The sequence below is a fragment of the Notechis scutatus genome, chromosome 11 (assembly GCF_049901735.1).
Source record: "Notechis scutatus isolate UNSWTSFEM ecotype Mainland chromosome 11, rNotScu1.2, whole genome shotgun sequence".
In the NCBI taxonomy this organism is placed as follows: Eukaryota; Metazoa; Chordata; class Lepidosauria; order Squamata; family Elapidae; genus Notechis; species Notechis scutatus.
Window position 1 is genome coordinate 8,671,929 of NC_142019.1, and position 26,306 is coordinate 8,698,234.

The following is a 26,306-nucleotide window of genomic DNA, read 5'->3' on the forward strand; positions in this document are numbered from 1 at the left end:
ATATATATATATATATATATATATATATATATATATATATATATATATATATAAATTTATATATATAAATTTATATATATAAATTTATATATATAAATTTATATATATAAATTTATATATATAAATTAAATATATATATAAATTTTTTTTTTGCTATTGTGATTGGAGTTCACAGCCCTTGGCATCAGAATGCAACCACCAATGCAGAGGTGGGATTCAGCTGGTTCTGACCAGTTCTGGAGAACCGGTAGCGGAAATTTTGAGTAGTTTGGAGAACCGGCAATTCCCACCTCTGACTGGCCCTGCTCCCATCTATTTTCTGCCTCCCATTGAGTCCCAGCTGATCGGCTGGGTCTTCTTTGGTTGCTCTGCACATGAGAATGGAGCTGGAAAGCAGGTTAGTGGGGTGAGCAGCAGAGGTGATATTCAGCAGGTTCTGACCAGTTCTGGAGAATCGGTAGCAGAAATTTTAAGTAGTTCGGAGAACCGGCAAATACCACCTCGGACTGGAGAATTTACAGTATCCTTCCCCTGCCACACCCAACAAGCCATGCCCACAGAACTGGCCGTAAAAATGGTTTGAATCCCACCCCTGCTCCAATGTCACGGGCTGACCACCGAAGCAGCAACAGAAGCATTGAACCACGGCAGGCAATTACAACCATTAAGAAAAGCTCAATAATCAATATGGCTCACAATGTGCTCCACCTATTTTAATATTCTAATAGTTGCAGCTTGTGAGAAATTGCTCTGCCGCTCGACAGTGGCAAAGGTTTTGACAAGGAAACCTTCCAACTCTTATTTGGGGAGAGGAGGAGATTGGGAGGGGGGGGGTAGATATGAAAGGGGTGTCCGGATTAAGGGTGGCAAAGGCCGTCAAGGGGGAGACGGCATGCCCACACACTCGGGTGTCCATAGTAACGCCAAATGTCACCGGGAGGCATGGAGCATCGGCAGTTGTAGCTGCCAAGGGAAGAATCTTATCAGTTCAGTTCATCCGGCTGCTTTTTGGCTGGCAGCACTGGATCCTATCCAAACGGGCAGGATGGAATGGGCAACCTTGCCATGAGTTGCAGTGGGCAGAAATGGCACTTGGCGTAAACAGATTCAAGGCCTGAACATTCAATCCGAGAATGGAACTGTGTGTGTGTGTGTGTGTTCTGTTCCCTTCTCCCCCCTGCCCTCAAAACTTCGTTTCTCAAAACAACACCCAGCCCTTGACCCATTGTTCCCAGCCTGCCACCCTCCTCGCACAAGCGCTCCAACTCCCTGCTTCCCAGCCGACTTTCGGAATTGGGAGTTGCAATCCCAAGGTATCGCAAGGATCCTGGGCTAAGGAAGACCGGTGTGAACAAACCGCATTGCATCCACCCTCCATCTCCTGCAGAGCAGTTTGCGAATTGGATCAGTTAAAGGGAGGGCATAAAATGTACTTTTCTACCTGCACAGCATGGCATTTCAACTCATCCCCACAAATCCACCCTTAGCCAGGTCTTCCTGCTTCTCTGCAGGTGCGCCCCATGGGCCTGGGTGCATTTGCAGGAATAAAAGCAAATGATATAAGGTGAGGTGTCGGATTAGGAACAGGAGACAGTCAGAGACAGCCCCTCCCCCACTCTTGACCTTACTCCCACTTCGTAAATTAGTAAATAGAAAGGGAAATTGGCCTCAGCGAGCAATTCTGGCGGGTGCCTTGTACAACTCTGGCACATCTTCCCAAGCCAGGTGCTGTTGTGGGTCATGTTGTGGTTCATTTGGCAAACTGGCTGTGTAAAATAGGAAGCCAAATAAGGCGGAGAAGCAGGTGAAAAATTCTCTGTCCGTAACTTTCAGCGCACAAACCCCTGAAGCCTTCCCAAGTCAACGCTCTTCAGCTGCTACGGGCGAAGAAGCGTCCAACCTTGGCAACTTTTTTTTAAGACTTGTGGACTTCAGTTCCCAGAATTCTCCAGCCAACGTGGCTAGGCGGCTCTGGAAGTTGGGAGTCCGCAGGCTTTCACGCTGCCAAGGTTGAACATCCCGTGTTACATCCCTAACTAGGGAAAGGGTGGAAACTGCAACCCCAAAAGGACCCCAAACAGCATCCAGCCAATCTAAGACACCTCTCCAGGCTGTGGGGGAAGATACTGAGGCCTAATGCCACCCTCTCCAAGGACAACCCACCCACCCCCGTCACAAACAACGCAGCACATTTTTATTTTTGGCTGTGATTATAATGATGCAAGATAACAGCAATTTCCTTCTTTGTTTTCTTCTGCTTCGGAAACCCTTCAGTTCCTAAGTGCCGGTGCTTCCCTATCAGCCCTCCTGGGGCCACCACTCTGGAATCTCGAGCCACGAGTAGGATGGGCATTGTAGTAGAAGAGGAAGAGGATCTGTGAACTCACACGGCTACTTTCTGCTTCATTAACCCTTTCTTGGCTCCCTGGTGAATCTTGGAATCCAGCTTCCCTGAAAAGAGAGAAGGGGAAAGAATAGGGGGGAAAGGAGGGGAAACTCTTCAGTACTTTATTCTTCCAGGCTGTTTGTAATTCAATTCAGCTGCAGGCACTACTCAGATCTCACTCCCGGCGAGTGGGTTCTGCTAGCCTTGAGATTTCCCCATTTCAGACGACAGGCAGGGCAATTCCCAAAACCCAGCCCCGCGGAGCAGAAAGCCTTGAGTAAAAAGTGAGAAGCAGGGAAAAGAACAAGAAAGAGGGCAGCAAAATGGAATAGAAGTGGGCAGTCTTTGCAAAACAAGCCCCAAAGAGTGAACAGGTCACTTATATTGACTGTTTCCTAGTATGATTCGATTGCTTATTGTACCCTATGACTATCATTAAGTGTTGCACCTCATGATTGACTCTTGACGAATGTATCTTTTCTTCTATGTACGCTGAGAGCCTTTGCACCAAGACAAATTCTTTGTGTGTCCAATCACACTTGGCCAATAAAGAATTCTATTCTATTATTCTATTCTATTCTATTCTATTCTATTCTATTCTATTCTATTCTAATTCTATTCTAAATTCTATTATATTCTAAATGTATTCTATTCTATTCTCTATTCTATTCCATTCCATTATTCTATTCTATTCTATTCTATTCTATTCTATTCTAATTCTATTCTATTCCATTCCATTCCATTCCATTCTATTCTTTTCCATTCTATTCCATTCCATTCCATTCCATTCTCTATTCTATTCTATTCCATTCTTTTCCATTCTATTCCATACTCTATTCTATTCTATTCTAAATTCTATTCTATTTTCTATTCTACTGTATTTTTTATTCTATTCTTAAAGCTTGCAAGCAGAGGATTCTGGATGCAAACACGGCTATCCCTCAGGACAAACACTTTCACGTAGCCTCAAAGTTGCATTCTGAAAGTCTGTGAGTTTTTCTTGGCAACTTTTAAGATGCTTGCTTGCTGGCTCGGGAATTCTGGGAGTTGAAGTCCAAGGTTGAGAAACATGGACTTAGAATTTAATCCTGAAGGCGGCCACCAACTTTTCCTTCACCATCCTCTCTTCCTTTTCGTCTCTCTTTTGCCAGGCCTGTCCAGTCGGCTAAGCCAACAAATAGGTTGGTTTCACTCCGCTCAGGTGGGTTGAACCGTAACCGATGACTTAGCAGGTTGTGTGAAGTGAACCCAACCGACTGTGGCTTAGTCAATCAGCCCTGCTGAAAACGAAATTGGCCTTTGCTTGCGGTCAGGGCCCGTTTCTTTTTTTTCACAGTCTCTCGTGACTGAGCCGCTTACTAATTTCACACGTTTTTCTTCTTCTTTTGCCCAAACCCCCCAAGTTGACTCAAAGCCAGCGAGATGAAGCAGTGGGAGAAGAACGGAAAACTGGTGAAGGCGTGCTGCGGCTGAAGTCGGGAGCCTCTCGTGGGGAAGGAAACACGCTTTATCTGGCTGAGGTCATGGGCAGCTTAAACCACGCTATGCAAATGCCCAGATCTGGCTTTGAAGGACAAAGCGTCCTGTGATACATTACGGGGCTGCCAGGAACGGTCAGCTGGTGCCATCGCACCATTCAGCCAAGCCGTCTGCATTCTGCTCTCTTGGACGGAGCAACTGGGTCGGCTGCCCCGAGGCTCCTTGGCTTGCAGTGCCCACGGCTCCTCTTCCTTCCCCACTGGCAGGAGGGCTCTGCCACTTCTCTCTAGCTCCGCCTGGCACGTCAGAGGAAAAAGCGGCTGCCAAGTGAAAAGGCTGATGTGGCCTAGCTTTTTCTTTCTTTCTTTCCTTCCCTCCCTTCCTTCTTCGCTCACCCACTCACTCTCACCCTTTTTTTCTTCCTCTCTCCTTTTTCCTCCTTCCCTCCCTCTCCTTTTCTTTCTTTTTCTTTCCCTCCCTCCCTTCCTTCTTCACTCACCCACTCACTCTCACCCTTTTGCTTTCTCCCTTGTTTCCTCCTTCCCTCCATCCCTTCTTCCTTTCTTTTTCTCTCCCTTCCTTCTTCAATCACCCACTCATTCTCACCCTTTTTCTTTCCTCCCTCCTTCCTTTTTCCTCCCTCCTTCCCCTTTCTTTCTTTCCTTCATTCCCTCCCTTCCTTCTTCGCTCACCCACTCTCTCTCACCCTCTTTTTCTTCCTCTCCCTTTTTCCTCCTTCCCTCCCTCTTTTCTTTTTCTTTCCCTCCCTCCCTCCCTTCCTTCTTCACTCACCCACTCACTCTCATCCTTTTTCTTTCCTCCCTCCCTTTTTTCCTCCTTCCCTCCCTCCCTTTTCTTTTTCCCTCCCTTCCTTCTTCACTCACCCACTCACTCTCACCCTTTTTCTTTCCTCCCTCCTTTTTCCTCCTTCCCTCCCTCCCTTCTTCCTTTCTTTTCCCTCCCTTCCTTCTTCACTCACCCACTCACTCTCACCCTTTTTCTTTCCTCCCTCCCTCTTTTTCTTCCTTCCTTCCTTCCCTCCCTTCTTCCTTTCTTTTTCCCTCCCTTCCTTCTTCACTCACCCACTCACTCTCACCCTTTTCTTTCCTCCCCCCCTTTTTCTTCCTTCCTCCCTTCCTTCTTCACTCACCCACTCACTCTCACCCTTTTCTTTCCTCCCTCCTTCTTTTCCTCCTCCCTCCCTCCCTTCTTCCTTTCTTTTTCTCTCCCTTCCTTCTTCAATCACCCACTCATTCTCACCCTTTTTCTTTCCTCCCTCCCTCCTTTTCCCTCCCTCCCTCTTTTCTTTCTTTCTTTCTTTCTTTCTTTCTTTCTTTCTTTCTTTCTTTCTTTCTTTCTTTCTTTCTTTCTTTTTTCTTTCTTTCTTTCTTTCTTTCTTTCTTTCTTTCTTTCTTTCTTTCTTTCTTTCTTTCTTCTTTCTCTTTCCTTCCTTCCTTCCTTCCTTTCTTTCCTTCCTCCCTTTCTTGATGAAGGGCAGCTATGGAGGTGTATTGGTGCAGCGGCTTAAAGATGCTGCATCTGCCCACCAGAAATGTTCAAGCCCTGGTAGCACTGCAGGATGGAGTGAGCTCCCATCACTCACCTTTAGCTCCTGCCCTACCAACCCAGCAGCTCGAAAGCATTATTGTGAGTAGATTAATGGGTACTATTCTGGTGGGAAAGGCTAACGGCGCAAGGAGAACGGGAGCCGCCACTGGACCTGCTTGGACACGAGGCGAGATTGGCGGAAGACGCCCCGGAAGATGTCACCAACCTGAATGCCGCTAGCCAGATGGTGCATGCTACTTCACCCCCCCTTTCCCCCGTGACACACCGTGGATAAGCATGCAGGCGCAAAAGCAAACAAGCTAGCAATTAGGCTGCCAGGACTCCTCTGTAAAGTGTAAATCTCCTTGACAAATGCATGCCATACAAAAATATTGTAAAAGTGGGCAGATACTTCCCTACAGGAGGAAGAGTGCGTTGGGGCAGAGAAGGCACAGAATAGGCCTTAGTCCACACCCTTTGTGGCCAGGCTTCCATTTTTGCACGCCAGACATGCGCTAATGCTTTCCAATGCTGGCTGTATTTATTTATTTCCCCTCACCTGCCTTAAGCAGCCGTCCTTGGCCCGCTGCCTAAAAACAAGCCAGGAATATTTGTCAACAGCTTGCCGGGGACCTTCCAGTCTGAAGCCAACCGAGTCCTCGGGGAGGTGAGGGAAACCATCACGACTGATAGAAACAGACAAGACTTTGATTCGGGGAGGGAGAAAGTTGATCTCCCAAGGAGAGAGGCACACCACAACAGTCACCGCTCCGGCAAAGAAGCTGAACCGAGATCAGCCGGGCGCATTCCTGTTCAGGGCTGCGTTGCCGCCACAGCTGCCCGGATCAGCTCTCACCACAACAGGCTCTCTGCTTCGTGAGACAAAGCCACCGTGGGTGTCAGGAAATCAAGCCACGTCGAGTCACATGCACCAGTGTGTCTACTACAAACACAGAAGGGTGAACCGCTGTAGACGAGGCCGCCTCTGCAGAGATACCAATGCTGTTTCCCAACAGTGGAGACTGGAGTGATTTTACCATACATGTTTTTTGACCGCAATAATACGATGGCAGAGCAGGGAATGCCTGCAGCAGATTTTCCCCCCCGAAGAAGAAATAATGAAAAAGGATCGATGTGATCAACACCAAGATGAGCTCTGATGTTCGTTGAACACCTCAGACTCCATATTTAAAAATCCCCCCTCCTTCAAAAGCGAGGGAGGGGGATATTTTGCTGATGGCCAAGGAATTTGGTTGCTTTGGAGGGCTCAGAACAAAGGGCCACGAATTTCGCCATTCAAAACACGCTGGAGATACGAAAGGAGGTTGCAGCCCTCTTTGGAAATCACACCTCCGCAGTTACTGAAATTGTTTCTGGCATTGTTCATTGTCTCGCTCGGAACGGTTCAAAGGCAGAGAGCCAAAAAAAAAAAGAAGAAGAAGAAAAGAAAAGGAGGGAAAATGTGATTGGATCTATCTGTGGATCAGAAAAGTTAGAGATTAAGTGTCGGTGACGCAGCAGATTAGAAGCCGAATTCGGACATTTCGAACTAACCAACAGGGGGTTGTTTTCTCTTGAATCAAGTCGACAAAAATTGCTTTCCCAGCAGGAAACGGTTAGGATTGGAAGATCAGACAAATCCTGACCCATAAAATCACACTGACTCCAATTCTTCTGATCAAACCATGTGGCTGTATAGCGTTCTTTACAGACAAATGTTCATTAAATCTACGACAGGAAGTTACTAGTCCAGATCTACAATTATCATAGACCAGTTCCTTTCTTATTCTCCCCGTTCCTTTGAGGGTCTGCCTTCAAGGAACATTCTGTGGTTTGTTAAACCACAGTTTCCTGTGATTTCCAAAGTAGGAAACTGCTTTAAGGACCACTTACAAACCAAGATATCAAGCCAGAATTTTCCTTGAATCAGGACATCTAAAGATGAGGGGGAAAAAGGAAGAAGAAAGGAGGACTTGTGGAAGCCCAAGGCTTATTTCCTCATTTCAATTAAACCACTGATGCAGGAAATGATCAGGCTGAGCCTGAGGAAGGTGTCAAATGCGTCATCAGTCTCATGTCCCTTTGCACCCACAAGAGATCTAAGTCCAGCCCACCTTGAATTCCTTTTGCTCTTATCCCCTGCTAATTTCCCTTGGCTGCTAGTAGTTGCGATTCTTGTAGAGAGCTTAAGCTTACAATAAATCCTGATACCTATTTGAACTGTCTGGATCTCCTGATTTTCCTGGCATTTGACAACTGATTAAACAGGAAATCTGCAAGGTTTTTTTCTTTCTTTCTAGGGAAAGTCTTGGGAAGCCTCACAGTTTTATGGCCAGCAAAGAATATGGATCGTCCTGATATTGTGATGACCCAAAGGGGCGTGGCACAAAGGCAACATGGTCACATAAGTAAGAAAAGTCCCTTTAATACTTCCAACTTTGCCCCAATGTCCGGTTACCTTCGGCTAGAGAAAAAAACTCTCCCAAGAACAGTCTTTAAGTGGAGGAAATTCAGTCTGCAAACAAAGTACATACAAACTGTAACTAAAAATCCACACAAATCACGCTGCAGCAATTAACTGGACAGAGCATGAGAAGGAATTGCAGACTTCAAAGGCCAACAAAACACACACAGTTGGGAAGACGCCTGGAACCCAGATAAGCCTCGACAAAACAAGATAATACACAATTTGTTTCCAATAAGTTGCTGCGCGAAAACTCCCTTTTTAAACAATGTGTTCCCAGCTGCAGCTAATGAAGGGAATCAGGGCCCTTTCCTCCCCCGTAAGCCATGCAACTCACGTTGCTCCCTCCTCCGTTCCTCCCAGCATGCCCTAGGATGAAGCGGGGTGGGCCTGGGTCTTCTTTTGAATTCCCTCTCCCTTGCTCTACCTCTCCCCTGCTCTGCCCAGCCGGACTTTGCCCTTCCCCAGTTTCTTCCACAGCCAATGGAACCACACTCCCACTTCCTGTCAGCTGCTTCCCCTCCCCCTTGGAATCAGATTCCAACAGGGGATGACAGATATACTTGGTACTTTTGAAATTTGACCTGGTGTGTTTCTGTGTGTTTTAAAGGACAACGTAGATATTAAAGTACTTTTAAAATCATAATGCAAAATTGGACACACCATGCTGTCCAAAACCACCATTTTGCTCCCACATTTCTACAGCAGGATCCTGCTGAGTTCTAGATTACAACGAGTCTAGAGATGTATTTTGACCAAAGGCTGCCTTCCTCATAAAGCGGTCCTCTCTGAGGACCGCTTAATGTGCAATATATCTTTGTTTCCTTAGAGCAAGAAAGCACAGGGATAATCTCGCAGACAAATCCTTTTACGTGGGATAAAAGCTGGGTTGCTTTGACAGTTTTCAAGGGAGGCACAACGAAACAAAGTCAACTCACTGTGCTAGGAAAAATTAAAGACAGCTTCGCTACGCAGAAAGGATATCCGTGTCGGAAACTGCCACAAGTGGAATAACTCTGGTGCTTCATAGGAAATATAAGACCAAATCAAGGTAATTAGACAAGCGCCGATGTTGCAAGGCGACTGTAATTATTGCTATCATTTTTATCAGCGGTAACTGCTAGACAGATGAGAGAACACTATACCAAAGGGAGGCAATTGTTCATGAATCCTAAGTACAACAGAACTTTTCCAGAACCAAAGTCAGGTAAGAATTCACCTCTTTGAATTCAAGATTCCTCCCTTCCATTCTCTACGTACCCATCCAAATGTTGCTTCTCATACCAACCGAGAGTTTTCCAGAGAAAACAGATTTTGGGAAAGAGCAATGACCTTTCCCCCAGCACTTTCCCGATCACACTTGAATGTCAGTTTTGTAATTAATTCCCCTCCAAACTGGAGTCTACTGAACTCCAGGCTGGGCCAAATGGCGCTATAAACGTCTTTCTACTTCCAGCGGGGACAAGAGAAAGTTGTACTTAGCCAGGAGTGAAGCTTTGTTCTCTGGGGAAAGAAAACAAAAAGAGGAAACTGGAACGCTCAAGGGAACATTCCCGGCATGAAAATAGCGCAGGGAGTCCTCAAGTTACAACTGCGACGGAGCCCAAAACTTCTGTCACTGAGCAAGACAGTCATTGAGTGAGTTTGTCCCATTTTACGACCTGTTAAGTGAACCACCACGGTTGCTAAATCAGCAACACGGCTGTTAAGTGAATCAGACTTTCCCATGGATTTTTTGCTCATTGGAAGATCACCAAAGGGGAATTGCAGCCATCATAAATACCTGCCAGTTCAGTGGTGCTATTCTACCGGTTCGGCCCGGTTCTAGCGTACCGGTAGCGCTGAAGATTAGCGGAGGCCGAACCATTTCTCTCCTACGCTCTGCTGTTGGGTCCACCTGCCCACCTGGGCTCCCATATTCTCACCTTTATTCCCTGCTTTTGAAGCGCAGTTGCTTTGCGCGGCACAGCACACTGCTGCCTATCAGTTGCTGAAGCAACAGGGGGAGTGAAGGATTGCAGGAGGTGAGCAGGAAAGTGCCTGCGCAAAGGGTGCATTTGCGTGTGTGCGCGCGTGCAAAGCATGCCCACCAAGCCATGCCCACCGAACCAGTGGTAAACCGCTTTGCAACCCACCACTGTGCCAGTTGCCAAGCGCCCAAATTCTCATCGCATGTGACCATGGGGCTGTTGCAACAATTAGTCATGAGCCCCTTTTTTTCAGTGCCGTTGCAACTTTGGTTACTCAACGAACGGTTGTAAGTCAAGAACTGCCTGCATCTTGAGAGCCTTCAAGCAGGGACTTTAGGGCAGGGGTGGTGGTGTGTACTGGCTGGGGAATTCTGGGAGTTGAAGTCCGCAGGTCTTAAAAGTAGCCAAGATTGGACACTCCTGTTTTGGGGCATCAGGGATGGGAGCGGAAAACATGCAGACAAGGGCAGAGCTTGCCCGAGAAGCAGCTGCAAAGGTTGACTTGGGTTCGCCTAGGAAGTTGCTGGCACCCGCAGCTGCTGCCTGCTCCTTGTCCCACACTGCCTGCCAGGACTGTGTAGCTGTCCGGTAAGTCTAGGAGACACCCTGAAGAAGGAAAGAAAAGGAAGGGAAGGGAAGGGAAGGGAAGGGAAGGAAGGAAAGGAAAGGAAAGGAGGAAGGAAAGGAAGGAAGGCAGGAAGGAAGGAAGGAAAGGAAAGGAAAGGAAAGAAAGGAAGGAAGGAAGGGAAGGGAAGGAAAGGAAAGGAAAGGAAAGGAAAGGAAAGAAGGAAGGGAAGGAAGGGAAGGGAAGGAAGGGAAGGGAAGGAAGGAAAGGAAAGGAGGAAGGAAAGAAGGAAGGAAGGGAGGGAAGGAAAGGAAAGGAAAGGAAGGAAGGGGAGGGAAGGGAAGGAAAGGAAAGGAGGAAGGAAAGAAGGAAGGCAGGAAGGAAGGAAAGGAAGGAAGGGAGGGAAGGAAAGGAAAGGAAAAAAAGGGAAGGAAGGGAAGGGAGGGAGGGAAGGGAAGGAAGGAAAGGAAAGAAGGAAGGAAAGGAAGGAAGGAAGGGAAGGAGAGGGAGGGAGGAGGGAGGGAGGAGGAAGGGAAGGAAGGAAGGAAGGAAGGAAGGAAGGAAGGAAGGAAGGAAGGAAGGAAGGAAGGAAGGAAGGAAGGAAGGGAAGGAAGGGTCATTTTGCCAGCTTCCTCCCTCCTTCAGTACTTACAGAGTTTATGTTTGCCCTTGATGGGAAACTTAATAACCATCTCCTGGGGGTTAGAACAGATGAAGACAAATGGAGAAGCCGACTCCTGGCTCAGCTGGGGATGCTAGAAGCGGGGGGGAAAAAAGGGGGTGGTGGGAGAGAACAAAAACAGCAACGTTACAAATAGGTTATCAGCGCCACAGTAAGTCAAGGGAACAGAACTACCTACCGAGGAAACGCTACTCGAATTGAGGGGAGGAAATGTTTGAAGCACGGCCAAGCAAGCTGAAACGCAAAGGCGGGGAGGAGCTTCCCCTCCCTGACATCTCTTGACATCTCTTCAAAAGGGAGACCCAGATCAAAGGGAACCACACTGCGCAAAGACCAATCCCAGCAGCCAGTTCTAAAAACCGGTGCTAGGATCAACCTTAGGAGAGATTTTACGCTGCAAAATTGCAGCCTGGAAGATTTTTTGAACCCCCTTCCCTTCTTTTGAGCTTCTTCAAACTAACAAAAGCGGACATAATGGGCCCCAGGTTTCTGATTAAGGGCAGGTCTCTTTGGAGAGAAAGCAGGTTGAGCTAACCAGGGCAAAGATGCCACCAAGATGGTCAGTAAGGTTTAAGATGGCACCGTTCAACTACCCCAAATGATGTCACATAGGAGAAAGCTGAGTAGACTCTAATTCCATAATCCCTGACAGTGCAGTGTAGAAGAAATTTAAATGTCAGGATTTAAAGTTATAGGAAGACGAGAGTCTGTTTGAATAGTAGTAGAACATTCCAAGCACAGAATAATTTGATGTCAGAATCAACTAGCCAGAGGTGATGGCCTCCCTTTCACTGGATGTTTCCAAACAGAATCTAAACACTCTTCTATGAGGAATAACTTCATTTGGATTTGTGCAGCGATCAGAGGGTGGCATTTTTCCATCTAAAGTGCCCTTTCCAAGCTTATAAGGTTGCAACCATTAAAAAAATTAAATGTTATAGAGAAACAATCGTAGGAACATTGTTTTGTCCCATCATCATCATTAACCGCACCTCTTCTTAAAGACCTGTGATTTTAAAAAAATGACAGAAGGAAGAAACAGATGGCTATTTTCCCCCTCCTCTCCCAAAATTTGCAATAATAATAATAATAATAATAATAATAATAATAATAATAATAATAATAATAATAATTGGCGCTGACAAGATCACCATTGGTCAGCTGCAGAAGGCCACCTTACTGGGATCTGCTTGCATAATCCGCCAATACATCATGCAGTCCTAAACACTTGGGAAGTGTTCGACTAGTGATTTGTCATACAAAACCCAGCATAGTTATCTCGTTTGCTGTGTATACTGTCATTTTTGTGTACAATAATAATAATAACAATAATAACAATAATTTATCGTTGTACATATATACACAGTATACACATACAACGAAGTCACAAAACACCCAGAGACCAGACCCAACACATACACACACACACACGACAATCCCCAAACACCCCCCCCCACCTGCCAAAATTTTCCATCCCCTAAAAACACACAAGCATCCACACCATAGACCAAGTAATCTGGTCCAACGGCTCACTGATGGTGGCCCTTAAGTTCATTGTCAAGGGCAATTATAGCTCTGGGATTAAAAACTGTTCGGAAAACGTGTGGTCCAAGTTTTCATTGTTCTGTATCTTCTGGAAGGCAACAGTTCACAAAGATTGTGAGCAGGATGGGAAGAGTCTCTGAGAATGTGCGACTTCCTCAAACAGCGAGATGCGAAGGTGTCATCTAGAGCTGGAGCCCGATGATATTCTGGGCAGTTTTAATGATTCTCTGTAGAGCTTTTTTGTCCGCTGCAGAGCTGCTCCCGTACCATGCAAGGATGCCGTATGTCAGGACACTTTCAACGGTGCTGCGGTAGTAGGACAGAAGTAGATGCCGAGATAGATTTATCTTCCTGAGCATTCTCAGGAAGTGCAGCCTCTTCTTCTGTGCCTTCTTCACAAGCATGTTAGCCTTCATAGTCCATGAGAGGTCCTCCGAGATAGAAGTGCTCAGAAATTTAAAACTCCCAAACCTCTCCATCTCCTCACCATCTTTGGAAATTCTTCTCTGGCAGGGACATTTGCCACAAAGCGGGCACAATACTGGCGGCAACAGATAACCTCACCGCCATGAGGGATTGCTCTTTGAGGGGGACTAGGAGGACATCCAAAGCGATGCTTCCTTGAGGGAGGGAGCACTATAAGCATGGATGTCCCTACCCCAGCCACCATATTGCCAATTTCAGAAGCTCTATGCGCAGGACAGTCATGGAGATGGACCTTATTGCTTGCGCAGATGGCCATAGCAGAAGGCACCCTTCCTGCACTGAGGCCTCAAAGCCACTGGGAACATGAAAATATCTTCAACTGTGAAATGTCAGCTGGTGGAACATCACGTGTGGGCGGCAATGGGGAAGCTGAAAAGGGCAGCTGCATTAGGAGGGCCCCTCCGTGGTTGAGGTGGCTTTCCCCTTCTTCTCACATGGTCTTCTCCACAGCATATGCACAAAATTGGCTCATGGAGTGAGCAGGAAAACCAATAGCAATCGCACTTAAGACGTATATACCATTTCACGGTGCTTTCCAGCCTTCTCTAAGCATTTGATATAGTGGTGGCATTCAAAAAAATTTTTTATTACCAGTTCTGTGTGATTTGGTGGGCATGGCATGGCATGGTGTGGCTTGGTGGGCATGGCAGGGGAAGGATACTGCAAAATCCCCATTCCCTCCCCACCCCACTAACCTGCTTTCCAGCTCCCTTCTCCTGTGCAGGGCAACAAAAGGAGACCCAGCCGATCAGGTGGGACTTATTGGGAGGCAGAGAATAGATGGGGGCAGGGCCAGTCAGAGGCGGTATTTGCCGGTTCTCCAAATTATTCAACATTTCCTCTACTGGTTCTCCAGAAATGGTCAGAACCTGCTGAAGACCACCTCTGGTTTGACAGAGTCAGCATATTTGCCCGCAGCAACCTGGATCCTCATTTTACTGACCTCGGAAGGTTGGAAGGCTGAGCCTGGTGAGAATCAAACTGCTGGCAGTGGGCAGAATTAGCCTGCAGTACTGCATTCCAACCACTGAGCCACCATGGTGCACCCCAGAGTCAAGGGAGGAATCCGTAAAACGGAGCAACTTTCCACAAGGGGAAAAGAATGCAGTTTTGACCATTGGCACCCGTAAGCTCAGCCAGAAAGCCTCAGCACACCAAGATTGCCCCTTAACAAAAGGCCATTCAGAAGGAATTCATTTTAAGACGGAATCCTGTATTGGCTGCCGAACGCTCCAAAGAACCAAGTCTGAATCAAATTAACCAATGTTTTTCCCTTGACCCAATACGGCCCCTGGGAAGTGGGAAACCCCCCGGGCTCCTTTTGTGGTCATGAGATTCTCTCTCTCTCTCCTTGCCTCTTTGCCCCAGCTGCAAAATGGCTGCTGCACCCAGCTGTTTAAAGGGTAAGAACGCTGGGGCCCGTCAGCTCTCAAAAGAAAGGCGTGACCGATTTTATTTATTAATATCCCATCCCCTTCATTTTTATAAATAACTCCTCAATTTACAAAAGTTCATTTAGTGACCGTTCAAAGTTACCACAGCATTAAAAAAAAAAAAAAGAGGACTGTCAGCGTTCCAGAAAACCTCAACTCCATCAAATAACTCCTCAACCAGGTCCGAGACCCAATCGCTCCTCACCCAGGTGCAGAAATAACATGACCTTAACCTAGAAGAAGAATGCTATTATGTCTAATCACATACACTTCAAGAAATCCCCTCCTCCCATTTTCCCAGGCTCAAGAATGTGACAGTGTGGAAGCGTCTGGTGCTAATATGGCTTCCAAAGCTGACAGGGACTTTTTTCCCCCTCATGTTTTTCACTCTTATGACTGTTGCAGCATCCCCAAATGCTTGGGAATCGACTCACGTTTATTGACAGTTGCAGTGTCCCGGTGTGTGTGTGTGTGTGTGTGTGTGTGTGTATGTCACGTGATCCCGGTTTGCAACCTTCTGACGAGCGAAATCTACGGGGAAGCCAGATTCACTTAACCAGCATGTCACTAACATAACCACAGCAGGGATCCCCTTAAACAATGGTCGCAAGACAAGGTTGTAAAACGGGGCGAAACTCGCTGAACAAAATGCCTCGCTTAGCAACAGAAATTTAGGGGCTCTGTTATGGTCGTACGGAGGGTTAGGAAGGAGGGAATGGGTGTGGGGGGGGGGCTGGTGGTATTTTCAGAAGCCCCCCCCTGCCTGGATTGTGAGAAAGTTTTCAGGCGAGAAACAAGCGAAAAAGAAACGGTGCAGAAACGCCGCTAACGAATGACGGGACTAATCCAAAGGGCCTGGTGACGAAGCGAAGCGGCATTCGAGACCTCAACCGCTGAGGTTGCAAACCACCGTCGTGCTGTGCTATTGAAGGCGGGCAGTGTCTCCCCTGGAGACTGTCAAGAGCTTTCTATCTGCTGCTCAAATATAACAAAAAACAGGCCAGCAAAGTGGTTTTTGGCTGCTTTGATGGGGAGATGCAAAAGAGCCCCACCAGGCCACTTCACTTCACGTGCTCCTCATCACGCACTTCATGTGAACTCCCTTCGCTCTCTTCACTGGCGGCCAGGAGCCAGTTCCTTGAGCTGGAACAGGGGCAAAGGAGGCGAGGCACCCTGGCTAATCTGGCTCTCCCTCGCCCTTATCAGCGGTTAAGGCGGGAGCCGGTGTTCCCCCCTGGCTAGGATCAAGGGAGGATCTGCAGAGGCGAGACGGGACTGAAACCACGGAAGCTTTGCTGGCTTGGAAAACCGTGGAGCTGACAAATGTAAAACAGCAAATCAAGGAATGGCAAACACACGTCCAAAGGCAAAAAGAGAGGATTACGATGGACGCCGGCATTAAAAAGACGACAATCCCCTTCTCCTCTTCCAGCATACCTAAAGTCTAACCCAAAGGCAATAGGATTTCACATTTACGACTGTTCCAGCATCCCCATGGGGTCAGCAGGTGATCCAAATTCAGGTGCTTGGCAATTGACTCCTATCTTGGGATCCTTTTGACAAGCAAAGGAAAGCCAGATTCCCTTAACTAACTTAACGGCTGCAGCGCTTCACTTAACAACAGTGGCAAGAAAGCTCGTAAAACAGGACGAAGTTCCCTTAACCACCGTCTCACTTAAGCACAGAAATTTGGGGCTCAATTATGGGCATAAGCCAAGGATTACCTGTATTATAGCTGGTGGTTATGACTTCCTGTTCATTTGGATCGTGTCTCCCTTAAATCAGCTAAAGGTTTAAACCAGCCTCCAACACGGTGGAATGTCTATGCAGCAACGGATGAATTAGTTCTTCTTTCACTATTTCTCAGCGACTTAAAGTGTTTTTTTTTCCCCGTCATTTGGAAACCAGATGTTCTTTGTATAGTAATATATTTTTTTTAAAAAAAAAAGTCCAAGTAATGCTCATTTTCTTGAAAAATGAACTGGAAAGCTAACCCTGAGAAGGTGTGTGTGTGTGTGTGTGAACTTATAGCTGTGATGGCGAATCAATGGCATTCGTGCCGGAAGTGACTCTGCGGATACGCGAGCCATCGCCGTAGCTCAGTTCCACTCTGCATGTGCGCATGCCTCCCGCCAGCCAGCTGATTTTCGGGTATCTGCTATGCATGTATGGGGGGCAAGGCGCATGCAGGAGATGCATGTGCATGCACAGGGGGGCGGAGGAGAGCGGGGGAGTCACACGTGCATTGCATTATGGGTGCAGGCGCACGACGACAAAAAGATTAGCCCTCACTGCCCGATCGCAACAGCTATTTTATCCTGACGACAATTCTGCAAACGCATACGTGTCAAGGTGGCTAAAGGCCAGGGGTGGGTTTCTACCGGTTCTGTCCACCTCTGTAGAACCGGCACCTCCGAAGAGCAGCAGACACAGAACCGGTTCTATGTCTGCTGATGTTTTTGCCCACCTGCCCACCCGGGCTCTTACCTGACCTTTATTTCCTGAGTTTTCAACTTCAGCTGCCGTGAGAGGCACAGCTGCAATTAAAAAAGCAGGAAAAGAGGGCTGTTTCAAAAGGCTGCTTCTCTGCACGCAGTGTGCTGATGACGATTTACAGGCACGCAACGTGCAGGGAAGCACATCATAAATCACCGAACCGATAGTTAACCCTGTCGGATCCCACCCGTGCTAAAGGCACAAATGAAAGGGGCACCACTTTCCTTCTCGGTTCCGCATGTTGGCGGTCGCAATGACGTTAAGGAAGCTTGCATGTCCGGTGTCTGTGGAACGGGCTGGCGATTGCCAAAAAATAAGACCCGCATAAGGCGATCTTCCCCAGGCCGCGGAGAGATGCCTTTTTAGCGATCGGCTTGGCTTTGCTCAACAGATGTTAGAGCAGCAGGGAAGCCTACATGAATCCAGCAGCTGATGTTCGGCTGAAACTGGGGAAGTTATAAATAAGAGACTCACACCATTACAGGCTCCCAAGCGCAAGGGTACCCTTTGCTTGAGAAGCAGGACACAGCCAATTGGCTTGCTCCGCCGTCTAATTTCTCTAACATAAACTGCCTGCTGGTTGTCAAGATGTGGAGCGGCTCTGATCTGAAGCTTTTTCAGGGATGTGTTTAATCTATTGGCCTCTCGCCTGAAAAGGAGAAGGGGAGGGGAATCCGGGTTCCCAACCCACAGGACGCTCAGATAACAGATAATCAGAGTTGGAAGGGATCTTGTAGGTCATCTAGTCCAGCCCCCCGCCCAAGCGGGAGACCCTACACCAGGGGTGTCCAACCTTGGCAACTTTAAGACTTGTGGACTTCAACTCCCAGAATTCCTCAGCCAGCAAAGCTGGCTGAGGAATTCTGGGAGTTGAAGTCCACAAGTCTTAAAGTTGCCAAGGTTGGACACCCCTGCCCTACACTATTTCTGACAAATGGCAGTCCAATCTCTTCTTGAAAGTCTCAAACGATGGTACTCCCACAACTTCCGAGGGCAACTTCTGTTCCATTGGTTGATTGTTCTCACTGTCAGAAATTTTCTCCTTATTTCCAGGTTAAATCTCTCCTTCTTCAGTTTCCATCCATTGTTCTTTGTCTGGTCTTCGGGTGCCTTGGAAAACAGCTTGACCTCCTCCTCTCTGTGGCAGCCCCTCAGATATTGGAAGACTGCTATCCTGTCTCCCCTGGTCCTTCTCTTTACTAGACTAGCCAGGCCCAGTTCCTGCAACTGTTCATCGTATGTTTTAGCCTCCAGTCCCCTAATCATCCTGGTTGCTCTTCTCTGTACTTTTTCTAGAGTCTCAACATCTTTTTTTATAATGTGGTGACCAAAACTGGATGCAGGACTCTAGGCGTGGCCTTACTAAGGCTTTATAGAGTGGTATTAATACCTCCCTTGATCATGATTGTATCCCTCTGTTAATACAACTTAGCTTTTTTGGCTGCTCGGCAGGCTCTTCGCCTGTTCCGGCCTCAGACAATGCATCGGCTTCTAACAAGCCTGGCTACTTTGAAGAGAAGACGGCATAGAGCAGGGGTGTCAAGCGCAAAGGCCCACGGGCTGGATCCACCCCCAGGGGCCCACCCTAGGAACTCTGAAGGACCAGGTCCTGGTGCCTCTGCCGGCGATAATGGAGGTCAGGACAGCCACGCAAAGCAGTCCCGGGCTCCGTTTCTGGCTGCGATGGTCCCCTGCAGCCCTCTACCAGCTGTTTTCCCTGGCAGAGGGCTGCAGGAGGCCTTCGTGGCTGAAAACGGAGCTTCGATGAGGGACGTCGAGCTGGCCATGCCCCCTGGCCACGCCCCCTCCGCCCCCCCCCCCCAAGGCCAAACACACAACCCTCAATGAAATCGAGTTTGACACCCCTGAAGTAGAGATAAGGAGCAACGTTCTTAGGTGGCCAGAAGAAATCACCAATCAACAGCCGCCTGTCCCTGAACAGCTAAAGCACGAATAGGAAACTACAACAGCCAGAAGTCCCTACCATTAACAATACAGTCCGGAGCTTTTAGGAATTGCTTACATGATCCCGACGTAACCGAATAAGACGCGAAGGAAGACGGGAAAGCTCTCAGAACTTGGATTCAATCCATGGCAGACGAACCAGTCTGGCTGGTCACCCTGTTCCTTAGGGAGTTGCTTGCTAACGCAGGCCAAGCGATGCTTGCAACTTCAGCTGCAAAAAAACAAGCAAGGCCCAGCTGAGGAGGTGCTTCCGCAAGAAGCCGAAAACGCAAACTTGCAGAGCTGTGGAATTCACACGAGGCCGTGCAGGAGGCACCTCTCCTTTTAGGAGGAGGTTGACAGGTTGGCCCCTAAAACACCATTTCTTGACTCTTTATTCCAGGGTGTCCAACCTTGGCACTTTAAGCCTGGAGGACTTCAACTCCCAGAATTCCCAGCCAGCAAAGCTGGCTGGGAATTCTGGGAGTTGAAGTCCTCCAGGCTTAAAGTTGCCAAGGTTGGACACCCCTGGGTTAGACTCTCACTGTGCTGGTGCTGTGTTGCATTATCAACTGATGTCATCCAGGGCCTAAGAGAACCTCGGAGTCAGACAGTGGAGAAACCTGACACAGATGCCAAAACCAACCACGGGTGTGTGTGTGTGTGTGTGTGTGTGTGGTGTCCCCGTGCAAAAGCCTCTCGAGCTGTTGGTCACTCAACGGGAGGCCCCAGAGTGCGGAGGGGGAACAACGGGCCGAAGGAGGGAGGAGCTGCCTTGCAGGAAGAGAAATTCCCTGAAAGCTTCCGAGGTCGTGGTGTTTTTTTTTTTTTGGTCTGCCTTCCGCAGGGAGGGTCACCAATCCCCCCCCCTCCCCCCCCCGCAAGGGAAAACGTTGCTTCTGGAAACCAACCAGCAGCCCAGCCAGATGGCAGGAGCCCCCTTTGAAAAGCGATTTCACCGACTCAGGAAGCTGAATTGGTGAAGCCAACAGTGATAGAGAGAGAGAGAGAGAGATGATAGGAGAGAGATTTCGGATCTGCCCTGAAACCGGCCTGCAAAGGGTACTGACAGGAAAGAGCTTGTGGCTGGTTTTGTTTGTTTCTTTGTCATTTCCACCCAAGATTCTAGCTCTTAAGAAACCCCCCTTTGCCGAGAAGAGCTTTCTAGATAGAACATCTGAGTGGGCAGAAGGTTGGAGTCTCACTTTTGTTGTTGGTTGCGAAGTCGTGTCCGACCCATCGCGACCCCCATGGACAATGTTCCTCCAGGCCTTGCTGTCCTCTGCCAACTTCTGGAGTATATTTAAGCTCACGCCAACCGACTGCTTCCGTGACTCCATCCGGCCACCTCCTTCTCTGCCATCCCCTATTGTCCACCATCATTCCCAGCTCTTCTCCAGGGAGTCCTTCCTTCTCATGAGGTGGCCAAAGCCTTTTGAGTTTCCTCTTCAGGATCTGGACTTCTCAAGAGCAAATCTCCTCTAGGACTGACCGGTTGGATCGCCTTCCACTAACGCAACCCAAATCCTTCAATGTGGCATTGAATTACTCGTGTTCCCAGAGCGGCAGGTTGCCGCTGGCTGCCCAGCCCTGCTCAAAAACCAGGAGGCTGTTCTGAGGACAGGCTGTGAAACGTATCCCTTGCGAGTAAAATTTCAGTCTTTAGCCCCTGGATCTCCTGACAGATTCCAGCGAACGCCCAAGGAATTGTGGCTGGTGGAGGAGAAGAGCCCCACCCCCCACCCTCCTGGCCTTGCCAAAGAGCCTGAAAACCTGGTTTCTACCAACTGGTTTGGGGCCCCGATGGGGACGCCCCATTTTTTGGAGCTGGCTAATAAATTAGTAGAAGATTCCCATCTCCGTTCTGTGTCCAAGCCCTGGTTCTTTTTTTATCAGTTTTAATATATTAGCTTTATTGTTTTAACTTTCAACGCCCAATGTTTTAAAGTTTTTAATCCTCTTAATTGTTTGAGAGGTGTGGTGGCGCAACGGTTCAAATCCAGGATTGCAAGCCGATTCTGCTCACTGCCAGCAGTTCGAACCTGATGTGACTCAAGGCTGACTCAGCCTTCCGTCCTTCCGAGGTGGGTAAAATGAGGACCCAGATGGTTGGGGGGGCAAGAGGCTGACTCTGTGAACCGCTTAAGAGAGGCCCGTAAAGCCCTGTGAAGCAGTATAGAAGTCTGCGGGCTGTGGCTATTTTTCTGTTATTTATGTTAGCGAGATGGGCAGCGTACAAATTTAATAAATCAATCGATAATAGCTGGTGGGAGAACCCAGAGGACCTGCTGTCAATCAAAGCAAGAGTGTGGGGGAAAAGGAGCAAAGGTGTAACGCTCCGCTCCCCTAGTAGAACAATCTTTACATTTTCTGCATTCAAGTCCTTTGAGGATGCGTCTGTCTCCAACTGCATCCATTTTGTAACTCTTTGAGGACTGGGGGGAGGAGAAAGGCCATTTATTTTTAAAGCAAGGGAAAAAACCCTCCCAGCTTCGATTACCACAACCTCCATCCCCCCCAAAAAAAACCCAAAACAAAACAACCAAGAAACAAGTACGGGTGGGGTTGTTGTTTTTGGTTGTTGTTCATTCACCTGTTCCTGAAATTGCTCTTGCGACAGGCAGTCGATCAAGTCCACGCAACCGAGGAGACAGCTGGAGGGATAATCCTTGGGAAATTCCAAATCTGCGGGTAGAGCGGGAGAGAAAATTATAAGGCAGGCTCACGCATGGGCCTCCAGTTTCTGCCGTTCTCCACATGGTCCTGATTAGCCTTTGCCAGCCCGCGCGTGGGCTCACGCCAGGCTACTTTCAACTGCTAATTTAATGGTTTGGATAAAACGCAGGCGTTCTGAGGGAGCCCTGCCTGTAAATACCCACTTGTGGAGAAAGGATGTCATGCCCCTGGTGGAGACTGGAGGGAGAGGAGGAACAGCCAACAGGGAGTGGTGTGGCTCCGGAGGTTGTGGAGGAGGCTGGGCAGTCAGAGGAAGAACCAGGCCCATCCTCTCTTCATCCTAGGACACGCAGAGAGGAACGGAGAAGGGAACAACTTGGCTTGCGAGAGAGGAAGCGGCCATGATCCCCCCCTCATTGGTGGCAGCTGGGGGGAACAGTATAACGGAGGGACGTTTAAAACACAGCGTTGCCAGAAGCAAAGCGTGTTTTATTCCTGGATGAGGCTTATCTTGGTTGCCTGAACGGACTGTGCCTTGTTATCTTCTTGAAGTTTGTAATTAATTATCCCGGTCTGTCATGGAACTTTCTTCAGTGCTTTGTTTTTGGTTTTTTATTGCTCCATTATCTGCCCTTTGAGTTTGGACTGTATTTCTTTCTTTTGGAATATTATTTTGGAAAGAGTTTAATCTCCAACTGCAAACAATTGAACAGTGAAGCCAAGTTGGAGGCAATAAAGGAAATTTATTACGTGTGTGCTGTTTCCTGGGTCATCACAAAGGAGTTCACGGCTGCATCGCAGGGACGTTAACGTCAAGGACGTTAAGCCCGACTTTAAGCCAAGAACTTCCAAATTTCAACTGTTATCCTTCCGGTCACTATACAGGTAGTCCTCGACTTACGACAGTTCATTTAGCAACCATTTGAAGTTACAACGCCGTCATTGAAAAAAGGGACAGGTCTATTTATCACGCTTACAGCTGGTGTGGCATCCCCCTGGTCAGGAGATTTTACGTTCGGATGCTTGACCACTGACTCGCATTTATGACGGTTGCAGTGTGGTTCCCGGGGTCATGTGTGATCCCCTTTTCACGACCTTCTGACAAGCGAAGCTGATGGGGAAGCCAGATTCACTTAACAACCGTCTGACTAGTTTAACGACGGCAGCGATTCACCTAACAAATGTGGCAAGGAAAGTCGCAAAATGGGTCAAAGCTCACTTAACCATTTTTTCACTGAACAACAGAAATGTTGAGGTCAATTGTGGTTGTACGTTGAGGACTGCCTGTATAATCTCCCCCAGCTTAAGGTGACCCTTTTCAGGCTCATGTTGTGTTATGCAGGCCTTCAACACTTTCTTCAGGGCTAAGAAACGCCCACTCCGTCGAACCCATTTCCTGCCTTCCGATTGTCAGATGCAGGTGACAAAGTTTCTGTCTTGAGAAGCTCACAAGACGTACTTGAGGGGAATTGAGAAATAAAAAAGGTGAAAGGACCCACAGGATGGGGGGAGAAATGGGGCTCTTGAAAAATTGTATGTTGGGCTATAAAAATGCAAAAAAGAAATAAAGATGTGGAGTCATGCAATGAACTAATAAGCCAGAGGATATGTGTCGAATTTCACCCTGCTAGGGTGGTTTGTGGTTTCACACACTGCATAACAACAGTCAATTTCAGGTCAATGTTCCTTGTTAAATAATCCATGGCTTTACATGACATAAATGTCACACGTTCATAAATAAGACATGTTACGGGATCTTCTCTTTCTCCCTTCCCGTTTCTTGCCCCGTGGCTATCTTTTCTCTCAAGATCTCCTTTCCTTTTAGAGCAACGTCTTGATACCAATCGAACCAAGATAAGTCAGCTTGGTTGTTTTGAAACCACTTCCCCTGTGTGGTCGTTTTCATACATTGGAGAGTCAAACTGAAATGTTATATCATCGCAATAATGGAGTGAGAAGATGAAAAGAGCAAAGAGAGTACAAACACAAAGAATGGCACCGAAGTGGGGGGGAAAAAGCACAACGTTTTTGTGGAAACATTTTGAGCACCTATCCTTCCAGAGCACTATAAGCTAAAAACAGCCCTCTTAACTGTTTCAAGATATAAACAGACATAAAACGTAATTTTAAAAAGTAAATGAAAATAAATATATAAAACAGACATAAACTGTTTCAATTCCTTCCTTCGGGACGGCGCTGTAGGGCCTTGTATGCCAAGGCAACTAGACACAGGGACCGTTTTTTCTCTCGTGCCATCACTCTTCTGAACACCTAAATCTCACAGTTCTTTCTATTGTGTACATGCATCAAACCCAAAAAGAGGTTGAGATTCTAGAAAAAGTGCAGAGAAGAACAACCAGGATGATTAGGGGACTGGAGGCTAAAACATATGAAGAACGGTTGCAGGAACTAGGCCTGGCTAGTCTAGGGAAGAGAAGGACTGGGGAGACAGGATAGCAGTCTTCCAATATTTGAGGGGCTGCCACAGAGAGGAGGAAGGGGTCAAGCCAAGGAATGATGGATGGAAACTGAACAAGGAGAAATTCAACCTGGAAATAAGGAGGAATTTTCTGACAGTGAGAGCAATCAGCCACAAAGCTTTCAAGAAGAGACTGGACTGCCATTTGTCAGAAATGGTGTAAGATCTCCTGCTTGGGTGGGACTAGATCAGTAGTCGCCAACCAGTAAGCCGGGGATTACTGGTGATCCGTGAGAAAATGTTGGTGGTTCACAGAGAAATGTCACCCCAAAGCAATTAATCCAGGCTGTGCGGGAACACAAGACTGCGCCGCCCTCATGGCCCGTGGGAACACAGAGCTTGCATCATTTGCACTGCGAACATGAGGTAGTGAGGGGAGGGGGGAAAGGGCAGAGGGAGGGAACTTGCCCCACTTGCCCCACACACCTGGCCTGGCCACCGGGCTGCTTCTTCCTGCTTCTTTCTTCTTCTGCTTTTGGCTGCACGCAAGGAAAGCAGCAAAAGTCTTTCTTTCTCCCCCACAAACTCCACCAGAAATGAGTCTTTGGGACCCTGCAAGGCCTCCTGCTCCAAGAAGTTGCACCAGCAAAGACTCATTTTTGGCGGAATTTGGGGCAGAGAAAGACTTCTGCTGCTTTCCTTGCATGAAGCCAAAAGTCTCTCTCTCTCTCTCTCTCTCTCTCTCCCCCTCTCCCTCTCTCTCCCCCGAGAACGGAGCTGGAGACGGTTTCTTGCAATCCCAAATAAAGAATGATCGATCGGTAGGAAAACGGGATGGGGAATTTTCCTGCAGACTTTTTGGGGGATTTTCCCAGGGTCTCTGGTCCACGGGATTTAAAATTATGAGTTTGGTGGTCCCTGAGGTCCAAAAGGTTGGCAACCCCTGGACTAGATGACCTACAAGGTCCTTTCCAACTCTGTTAATCTGTAATCACTGCTGCTTTAGTATTAGTATTTATCCTTCTTATCTTCTTTACTTCTCCCTTTTATTATGGTTCGTCGCAGTCAGACAAATGTTCAGCCTGGATTTGGCATTTCTGTCTACCTATCGAGTCCTTTCCAAGGACCTGGGATAGGCTGATGTGGAATATTACTATCATTACCCCAATGCTTCTGTACCGGAGATAAATTCCGTGTGTGTCTAATCACACTTGGCCGAATAAAGTATTCCACTTCAACTTTTTTTTCTTCCACTTTCCTACTAGCCTCCAGAGAAAAGAAGCCCAACAAAGATAAAGGATTACGCTCACCTTCCTGAAGCAACATTCTGTAGGTAGCCTCCAGCTCAGAGATTTCCTGGGGGGTTGGCCTTTTTGCCGTGGCTGCTATCCATAGCCGGCCTCTGTGGGATGTGTACCAAATTCGGCCTTCCACCCTGTGGAAGAAAAGGGAAGGATCAGAAACGGAGGCTGCCTCCCCATGTTTTTTTTTTTTTTTTACATGTCACTCAAGGAACATTTTCTTTGAAAACCACTACATGAAATTCTGGGTCAACCTTTAGGCCAAACTGAGTCTCTACTTGAAAGTCTCAAGTGATGAAGCTCCCACAACTTCCGAGGGCAACTTTTGTTCCATGGGTTGATTGTTCTGTCAGAAAGTTTCTCCTTATTTCCAGGTTGAATCTCTCCTTGTTCAGTTTCCATCCGTTATTCCCTGTCTAGCCTTTGGGTGCCTTGGAGAATAGCTTGACCCCTTCCCCTCTGGGGCAGCCCCTCAAATATTGGAAGACCGCTATCCTGTTTCCCCTGGTCCTTCTCTTCACTAGACCATCCAGGTCCAGTTCCTGCAACCGTTCTTCGTATGTTTTCGCCTCCAGTCCCCTCATCATCCTGGTTGCTCTTCTCAGCACTTTTCCTAGAGTCTCAACATCTTTTTTATAGCATGGTGACCAAAACTGGATGCAGTACTCTAGGTGTGGTCTTACTAAGGCTTTATAGAGTGACCTTAATACCTCCGTTGATCTCAATTGTATCCCTCTGTTAATGCAATTTAGGATTGCATTAGCCTCAGCAAAGGAGGAGGAAATGGCCATGATGGAAGGGCGGGGAGTCCTTAAAAAGATTGACAAACAAGGAGATGGACAGAAGAGCCGAGATCTTCCAAACAGGTAGAGGCAGTTTGACATCTTCCCAGTTTGTCCAACAGAAACTGAT

At 47.7% G+C, this 26,306-nt stretch overlaps 1 protein-coding gene across 3 annotated transcripts in view; it reads right to left on the bottom strand.

The window, feature by feature from the left end:
* Positions 1-2,191: 2,191 nt before the first annotated feature.
* The window catches only part of TRIP4 (thyroid hormone receptor interactor 4), a 37,517-nt gene continuing 13,402 nt past the window's right edge, over positions 2,192-26,306 (bottom strand). Inside the window, exons 10-13 of one of the 3 annotated variants that reach the window (XM_087972734.1) lie at positions 25,404-25,528; positions 21,592-21,683; positions 11,065-11,167; positions 2,192-2,451 (exon numbers count right to left, since the gene is read on the bottom strand). In XM_087972734.1, the coding sequence (XP_087828860.1) occupies positions 2,384-2,451; positions 11,065-11,167; positions 21,592-21,683; positions 25,404-25,528 (388 nt within the window). In that variant the 3' untranslated portion in view covers positions 2,192-2,383. Of the gene's footprint in view, positions 2,452-11,064; positions 11,168-20,882; positions 21,162-21,591; positions 21,684-25,403; positions 25,529-26,306 lie in introns of those variants that run through there. The other 2 variants (XM_026684065.2, XM_087972735.1) reach the window with 2 other exon arrangements.